This window comes from Lupinus angustifolius, chromosome LG04 (assembly GCF_001865875.1).
Source record: "Lupinus angustifolius cultivar Tanjil chromosome LG04, LupAngTanjil_v1.0, whole genome shotgun sequence".
Lineage (NCBI taxonomy): Eukaryota > Viridiplantae > Streptophyta > Magnoliopsida > Fabales > Fabaceae > Lupinus > Lupinus angustifolius.
In genome coordinates this window covers 10706930-10716998 of record NC_032012.1, presented here as the reverse complement: position 1 = coordinate 10716998, position 10069 = coordinate 10706930, and the positions used below count along the sequence as shown (strand labels likewise).

At 29.8% G+C, this 10069-nt stretch overlaps 1 protein-coding gene and 1 non-coding gene across 2 annotated transcripts in view; one reads left to right on the top strand and one right to left on the bottom strand.

Moving 5' to 3' along the window:
* Positions 1-449, bottom strand: part of LOC109345815 (heparan-alpha-glucosaminide N-acetyltransferase-like) — an 87491-nt gene extending 87042 nt beyond the window's left edge. Inside the window, exon 1 of the mRNA XM_019585034.1 lies at positions 303-449. Coding sequence (XP_019440579.1) covers positions 303-449 — 147 coding nt within the window. The remainder of the gene's footprint in view (positions 1-302) is intronic.
* TRNAE-UUC lies at positions 8263-8334 on the top strand. The gene has a single exon. It is a non-coding gene; the product is annotated as a tRNA-Glu (tRNA).

The following is a 10069-nucleotide window of genomic DNA, read 5'->3' as shown; positions in this document are numbered from 1 at the left end:
ATATATATATATATATATATATATATATATATATATATATATATATATATATATATATATATATATATATATATATTGCGGGTAGTTCTAAAATCTGCAAGTATCCATTTGTAATTCGTGCCCATACCTATGCGTTTTTTCTTGTCATCCCTAGTGCTAACTAAATCTTTATGAGGAGTTGCAGAAACAATTCTAAGCCATATAAAAACCTTAGTGCTAACTACTATGCAATATGATATGGTGATGCATGTAAAACAAATAAGTAGTGGATAGTGAAATGAAAAGAGAGAGAAAAGGATTACCGAAACAGTAAGACCTCGAAATATGTCAAGTGATGCAACTCTCTTTGGTTTAGGATGATGATGGTCTTTGTCAGAAACAGAAACAGAAACATCCTCTGTTGCTTCAGAAACATTATTAAGGTTATGTTCTCCTTTCATTTCACTCATTCTTCAACAACCTCATAAGTCATAAGCCTTATTAAGTGTAAGTGTAAGTGGTGGTCTGCTGTGTTATTATCTCTTCTAAATCCTTGGAAAGCCCGGAATCACATCTGTTATGTCACAAAATCGGTTAAAAAAATATACTTAAGTTAAAATTTTAGTTATCAAGTATTTTTCTAACAAATTAAAACCGATGAAGTGATACACTAAATTTAGACTCATGTTCTCATAACTCAACTTAGTTAAAAGGTTCATGTTTATTACCACATCAATGATGATGAGGTGACAAAATAAAAATTCTTATATTATTTTATGTTTAGTATATTATTCACTATTTATTTATGTTTATTTTAAAGTTAAGAATTAGGGGTGTTCGCGGTTCATTTAGCTTGGTTTTTAGGCAAAAAATAATTCGATCCAAACACGTAATTAACATGCAGTCTAGTCTGGTTTGGTCTGTTTATATGAAGATGTCTGATCCAATCTGGTCCAAATATTATATGCGGTTTCAGTTCGGTTTGAATCGGTCTTTTTTATAAAATATTGAAATTACACTTACATTCAAAACTCATAAAAATGACTAAATATTAAGCATAAAGTAACAATAAAAATATTGTTCAACAACATTAAAACAATATTAAAATGTGTGGAACAATAGTACAAGTAAACAACATCATAAAATAATAATAAATCGTAAGACATAATAATAAAACGTAAAAAATGACAATAGCAACAACAAGACATCAATAATAACAAGACAATAAAACAACAAAAATATAAATAACAACAATACGAGCATTTGCAACATAATTTTAACTGTTAAAGTGTTCCACTGATGATTAATAACAATAATACTTTCATAATAATAAAATTGATAGTAAAACATATAATCAAAATCAACAATATAATTCTCTTCATTTGGTTGTAGGATTGGTTTAAGTTCTAAAAAAGTTTATCAAATATAATCAATATGATTTAAAACATATCAATATATATTATAGAATATAACAAATAAATATAGGTACAATTTTGGAGTTGAGACTTAAGATTAAGTTTGGAAGATACTTAAAAGTATTACACACTTAAATTTTACATATTAATCTGGTCCGGTCTGGATCGATCTGGATCCAAGAGGTGAAACCAAAATTCAAACCAAGCCAATCCGTCTTTAAAAAATAAGTCCAACAAGATCCAAACACATTTGGCTTTTGCGATTTCAGTCTACTTTAGATCGATTTTCGATTTTATTTTTGGACCGGTCTAAATTTGAACACCCTTATTAATAATAATTAAAATATAAATAATAAATAATACAATAACAATGTAATAAACTCTTACACTGTTGTCACATATATGATTTTCTCCTAATAATAAATAGGAGCATATGATTCATTTTAATAGAATTGATTTATATTCCTTGGATCGTTATTATGAATTGACGGCTTACCTTCTTTTCATTGTTGTTTATTATCAAAACTTGACAGCTTGCGTACCAATCTTATCACGATGCCTAAATAGAATAAAATATTAAATTTTAGGAGTATATTATAGAACACCACTTTTAGTGATATATACAAAAACTCCTCCATTTTTTACCATGCAAAAAAACAATGATTTTTTATATATACATTACATTGATTATCCCCATAAAAAATTAAGTGTAATATTTTAAAGAAAAAAAGATGATAAATATAATTAAGTTAAAAATATATGATATATTGTGTAGACGACACTTTCATTATTTAATAAAAATGTATTGCCTCATTTACTATTTGTATTTGTTTCCATAATATATATCATATTTTGTTTAATTAATTACACTTATTATCAATTTTTGTTTAAAATCATACTTATTTCTCATAGTATGTATATATAAAAATTAGAAGTTTTTTTGTACATGTAAAAATTAATATATGATTTATGAAATTTTAGTGGGTATTCAAATTTTAATGATGCTTGCTATAGTAGTTAGATTTTTCACACTACAATGTGCAAATTTATATCTTTCCTTAATTCGTTATCATTTAATAAAAATCAAATTAGTATAGGTTAGAAAAGGAATGACTAAGCAAATTTGAAAGTTAGATAAAAAGCCAAATTAGTATAGGTCAAAAGCCAAATTATAGTTATAGATAAAAATGTTGTGAATATACAAATTGAAGATCAAATAGCCTCACACCATCTAATTCAACTTTGTCATGGATTTTGTTGAATTAGAAACATGAATTATAATTCAATGTTACTTTCTTTTCATTTGAGGTATTATGTTATTATCAATGTTTATGATGTGAGTTACTCTTAATCAAAGCAAATTATCTGTTTATGATATGGTTAAGCCAAATACAAGAATTATTCTTAGTCTCAATTCATTACCACAAAAAACAAAGTGACCTTCATGACATAATTCAATATCAATCCATTCATGAATAAAAAAGACATTGGTCTAATAGTGTAAAACAAAACATCAGTAGATCCTAAAAAATCGTAATATGCCAAAAAATAAAAATTTAATTTCTGGCAGCAACATTAGTACTAGTACACATTAATAATGTACTAATGGTGAAGTTTTTTTTTTACACTAATATAGTATATTGACTTTGATAGTAGAACAAAGTTTGTCATAATCTGTGACTCTATTGGAAATATTAGGAAAAAAATGTTTATTTTGTTTGCAACATTGAAGAGAGAAGAGAAAGTTGGAGATACTTCTATACTCAAGAATACTTCTGCAAAAGAAGCTTCCACTAGATCATGAAACCAGAAACATTCAAAACAATGTGTTTGGCAAGTGAAGAAGATTGGAAAATGACATGGGAAACTAGAAGATGAAACAGTTTCTTCCATATATTCAGAATCATCACTTTAAAGTTGCCATTGTTACAATAGAAGCATAAGTCAAAGCTGAATCAATAGAATCACTAGTAAGTAAGTAGTAACACTCCTCTTATCCTTAGCTTAATATTCATAAACTAAATCTTCACATACTATTTTCAGTTTTTTCTATTTACAAGTGGTTCATATCCATACATAAAAGTGAAGTAATAATCCAACAATGTCATTTTATACATAAGCACCTTTGGCATCATGCCATGTGATTCAGCCAATGTTAGTGTCGAGTTTATTCAAGTGTGAAACTCCACATTGACTATAACGAGACAAGTAAAAGAGCCTGCAAATGAAAATGTTGGCAGAACATTGTCTTAGATTTGGTTCAAGATATAATATCTTACTTATTTTGTTCAACGTAAGTGAGACTTCACTCTTCTCATGTCCAATAACAATCGAACCTCATTCCTGTTCTGGGCATTCATCACAAACAGGCATTCATCACAAGCAATAAAACACAATCTAGTTTAACAAACAATCTAACAAATATTTGATGTTGGGTATGGATTACCCGAAAAGAACTCAATGCCAATAAAGAACAATTTCAATTTCTCACAAATTTCACTTACCTCATGAATATGTTAGAACTTCAAGTACATGATGAGAGTCTCATGACTTAAATACCACATTGAGTTTGCTATTCTACTCGATGTAAGACACATAACATTGTCATCCCCTTTAGGCGTCGACGTCCATTGACACTGACTTGATGACATACCTTTCCCCTTTTTGACGGCTTCACTCACCTATCAGTATTATTCAGTTATATACCTTAATCCAGCCTATATATAGTCTTTTCCGTGACACAACTCTCAATGAAAGACACCAATTGTTAGGATCTAAAGCTCATAAGGAGAGTCCAACCCAAGAGATTAATCTATTAGGTGAGAGAACTCATGACTTAGGTAACACAATGAAACTCCTAATAGAATCTTTACCACAAACCTGCAAAAGTTTGTTTTTAGTACACACATTAAAGCATTTCAAAGTGGGTACAACTTAGTATTACAACAAACATTTTATGAACTATCACAGCTTCACCTCATAGTTCCACCGAACTCAACTAATGGACAACCTAAGACTTGGTCATGGTTAAGTTAATAACAAAAAGGACAGAGTAAATAACAAAAAATCCAAAATCCAAAATCCAGAAAATGATTAAGTTAAAAGCAGAGAATGGTAAAAGAAAAAAGGTTGTTGTTGTTGTGGTGGTTGTGGTCAGGAAAAAAGAAAACCAATCTCAAATTGAATCAACAGAGAAATGCGCTTCAACATTAAATGGAGCACATCAATATCTGATTTGGCTAAGTCACATCATTCCACAACCACAAATCAAAATGAAAACAAAAACATTGCAAAGAAATAGACCTGGATTCGCAAAACACACACGCCTTTTCTCATCATGTAACTGATACATTATATACAAATATATAAACCCTAAAAACACACCCTTAAGTTAAGTAAATCATGTTTTATATAACGAATTTGGTCTGAAGGTTTCAAAATCAATATGATTTAAAACATATCAATATATATTATAGAATATAACAAATAAATATAGGTACAATTTTGGAGTTGAGACTTAAGATTAAGTTTGGAAGATACTTAAAAGTATTACACACTTAAATTTTACATATTAATCTGGTCCGGTCTGGATCGATCTGGATCCAAGAGGTGAAACCAAAATTCAAACCAAGCCAATCCGTCTTTAAAAAATAAGTCCAACAAGATCCAAACACATTTGGCTTTTGCGATTTCAGTCTACTTTAGATCGATTTTCGATTTTATTTTTGGACCGGTCTAAATTTGAACACCCTTATTAATAATAATTAAAATATAAATAATAAATAATACAATAACAATGTAATAAACTCTTACACTGTTGTCACATATATGATTTTCTCCTAATAATAAATAGGAGCATATGATTCATTTTAATAGAATTGATTTATATTCCTTGGATCGTTATTATGAATTGACGGCTTACCTTCTTTTCATTGTTGTTTATTATCAAAACTTGACAGCTTGCGTACCAATCTTATCACGATGCCTAAATAGAATAAAATATTAAATTTTAGGAGTATATTATAGAACACCACTTTTAGTGATATATACAAAAACTCCTCCATTTTTTACCATGCAAAAAAACAATGATTTTTTATATATACATTACATTGATTATCCCCATAAAAAATTAAGTGTAATATTTTAAAGAAAAAAAGATGATAAATATAATTAAGTTAAAAATATATGATATATTGTGTAGACGACACTTTCATTATTTAATAAAAATGTATTGCCTCATTTACTATTTGTATTTGTTTCCATAATATATATCATATTTTGTTTAATTAATTACACTTATTATCAATTTTTGTTTAAAATCATACTTATTTCTCATAGTATGTATATATAAAAATTAGAAGTTTTTTTGTACATGTAAAAATTAATATATGATTTATGAAATTTTAGTGGGTATTCAAATTTTAATGATGCTTGCTATAGTAGTTAGATTTTTCACACTACAATGTGCAAATTTATATCTTTCCTTAATTCGTTATCATTTAATAAAAATCAAATTAGTATAGGTTAGAAAAGGAATGACTAAGCAAATTTGAAAGTTAGATAAAAAGCCAAATTAGTATAGGTCAAAAGCCAAATTATAGTTATAGATAAAAATGTTGTGAATATACAAATTGAAGATCAAATAGCCTCACACCATCTAATTCAACTTTGTCATGGATTTTGTTGAATTAGAAACATGAATTATAATTCAATGTTACTTTCTTTTCATTTGAGGTATTATGTTATTATCAATGTTTATGATGTGAGTTACTCTTAATCAAAGCAAATTATCTGTTTATGATATGGTTAAGCCAAATACAAGAATTATTCTTAGTCTCAATTCATTACCACAAAAAACAAAGTGACCTTCATGACATAATTCAATATCAATCCATTCATGAATAAAAAAGACATTGGTCTAATAGTGTAAAACAAAACATCAGTAGATCCTAAAAAATCGTAATATGCCAAAAAATAAAAATTTAATTTCTGGCAGCAACATTAGTACTAGTACACATTAATAATGTACTAATGGTGAAGTTTTTTTTTTACACTAATATAGTATATTGACTTTGATAGTAGAACAAAGTTTGTCATAATCTGTGACTCTATTGGAAATATTAGGAAAAAAATGTTTATTTTGTTTGCAACATTGAAGAGAGAAGAGAAAGTTGGAGATACTTCTATACTCAAGAATACTTCTGCAAAAGAAGCTTCCACTAGATCATGAAACCAGAAACATTCAAAACAATGTGTTTGGCAAGTGAAGAAGATTGGAAAATGACATGGGAAACTAGAAGATGAAACAGTTTCTTCCATATATTCAGAATCATCACTTTAAAGTTGCCATTGTTACAATAGAAGCATAAGTCAAAGCTGAATCAATAGAATCACTAGTAAGTAAGTAGTAACACTCCTCTTATCCTTAGCTTAATATTCATAAACTAAATCTTCACATACTATTTTCAGTTTTTTCTATTTACAAGTGGTTCATATCCATACATAAAAGTGAAGTAATAATCCAACAATGTCATTTTATACATAAGCACCTTTGGCATCATGCCATGTGATTCAGCCAATGTTAGTGTCGAGTTTATTCAAGTGTGAAACTCCACATTGACTATAACGAGACAAGTAAAAGAGCCTGCAAATGAAAATGTTGGCAGAACATTGTCTTAGATTTGGTTCAAGATATAATATCTTACTTATTTTGTTCAACGTAAGTGAGACTTCACTCTTCTCATGTCCAATAACAATCGAACCTCATTCCTGTTCTGGGCATTCATCACAAACAGGCATTCATCACAAGCAATAAAACACAATCTAGTTTAACAAACAATCTAACAAATATTTGATGTTGGGTATGGATTACCCGAAAAGAACTCAATGCCAATAAAGAACAATTTCAATTTCTCACAAATTTCACTTACCTCATGAATATGTTAGAACTTCAAGTACATGATGAGAGTCTCATGACTTAAATACCACATTGAGTTTGCTATTCTACTCGATGTAAGACACATAACATTGTCATCCCCTTTAGGCGTCGACGTCCATTGACACTGACTTGATGACATACCTTTCCCCTTTTTGACGGCTTCACTCACCTATCAGTATTATTCAGTTATATACCTTAATCCAGCCTATATATAGTCTTTTCCGTGACACAACTCTCAATGAAAGACACCAATTGTTAGGATCTAAAGCTCATAAGGAGAGTCCAACCCAAGAGATTAATCTATTAGGTGAGAGAACTCATGACTTAGGTAACACAATGAAACTCCTAATAGAATCTTTACCACAAACCTGCAAAAGTTTGTTTTTAGTACACACATTAAAGCATTTCAAAGTGGGTACAACTTAGTATTACAACAAACATTTTATGAACTATCACAGCTTCACCTCATAGTTCCACCGAACTCAACTAATGGACAACCTAAGACTTGGTCATGGTTAAGTTAATAACAAAAAGGACAGAGTAAATAACAAAAAATCCAAAATCCAAAATCCAGAAAATGATTAAGTTAAAAGCAGAGAATGGTAAAAGAAAAAAGGTTGTTGTTGTTGTGGTGGTTGTGGTCAGGAAAAAAGAAAACCAATCTCAAATTGAATCAACAGAGAAATGCGCTTCAACATTAAATGGAGCACATCAATATCTGATTTGGCTAAGTCACATCATTCCACAACCACAAATCAAAATGAAAACAAAAACATTGCAAAGAAATAGACCTGGATTCGCAAAACACACACGCCTTTTCTCATCATGTAACTGATACATTATATACAAATATATAAACCCTAAAAACACACCCTTAAGTTAAGTAAATCATGTTTTATATAACGAATTTGGTCTGAAGGTTTCAACAATTCCATTGTCGTCCAGCGGTTAGGATATCTGGCTTTCACCCAGGAGACCCGGGTTCGATTCCCGGCAATGGAATCTTTTTTACACATTTTCTTATTTATTCCCATAATGGAGTCAACAGCATTGTAACACTTTTCCCAATCATGCATTAGAGTATTGACAAAACAAGACTCTCATTAATTGCATTGTATGTGTCATTCCCTTTCTTTTTTTTTTCTTTTTTTTTTTTAGTTTTCACAAGTCAATAATTCTTAACTCCAATTATGAAATTATTAAAAAGTTCATCAAATAGGTAAAAAAAAAAGTAATTGATTTGATGTTCTTGTTATGGTTGTGAAATCATTTATCATGCAACTATTCTGCAATAATTACTTAAAGCAATGTAGTGAATGTTCAACTCTATTTGGTCTAATTCAGAATCATCTTATAGATAAAAAATTTATGTTAGAGATATATTAAGAGATAAATAATCAGCCTGTTTGACTCTTGTCTCTCTGTTGCACAAAACTAAACCATGCAACTCTGTGCAACCTCATTTTTCATTACTTAGATGATTCAAGTAACCTTTTACTCCATTAATATATTTTTTTATCTTCAATTTTAAATATCAACATACTCTATGATTAGGTTTGGGTAAAATATAAACTCTGGGCAGTTAATTTACCATTCAATCATTGGATAGACCTCAATATACTTTGTCTCTACAACCATGTAACTTCTGTGCAACAATTGCAAGAAGTTCTGTACAACTTTGAGCAACCAGATTGAAGATATTCTCATGAATTGGTTTTTGACCAACACTTGACACCAAGGTTATTGAACAGGGAAGGGTAATGGATATACCCTGGCATCCATTTGGCCAAAAGCACTCAGGGTTCCATGTACTTTTATTCCTGCTTATTGCATTTAGGCCACTACTTCATCACAAATCGAGTTGAAGCGAACCGAACCAAATCAAATAAATCACCATCCAAGTTGAAATCGGATAATGACCCACGGATAATAAGTAAAGCAACAAATTAACTAGGGATGGCAACGGGCATGGGTAGTAGCTACCCGCTACCCGTTTTAAAATAGAAGAGTAATACCCATACCCGCCCATACCCGTATGGGTACCCGTGAGCGGGTATTTGCGGGTAGCATGGGTACCCGCGGGTTTCCTCTATTATAAATAATTTTAAATTTTTTTTACTTTCATTGTGTTTCAAATAACATGAAACTTAATTATTTTTGTACCTTTTGATTAAATATTTTGCTAAAATGCTAAATTTATTGGTTGTTTCCATTTGTGTGATTTTTTGTTCTCATTTTTTAACAAAAAATATATATTTTCCTTGTAAAACATGTGTGTTTCTATACTTTCTATACATGTAATAATATTTGTAGGGTGTTTCACCACCAAACTCAATAAAATATGTAAACAAAGTAAAAGGAAAAAATATACATAGTATAATAAATGTTAGAATAATGTATTTTTTATTTTAATTAAATATAATATATTAATCATATAAATAACGGGTACCCGTGAGTCGGTGGAAGGCTACTTTACCTATTTTTTTATGATTTTGATGGCAGCTTCGCTCCAGAAAGTACCGCTAGACAGAAAGATAAATGGATAACCTTCGCACTTGGTATTCCACATTAGTCTACAACAATAGAGATTGTCCATACAAGGACTTGAGCAGTTAAGCCCTTCCTAAGTAAAGCATAAATCAAGGACTAGCACTTGCTGCTATTCACTCAGCAGACGATCAGGCGAGATGCTAATTGGAGAAGGACTAACCGGACCAGCCTCCCATCACCTAGACTC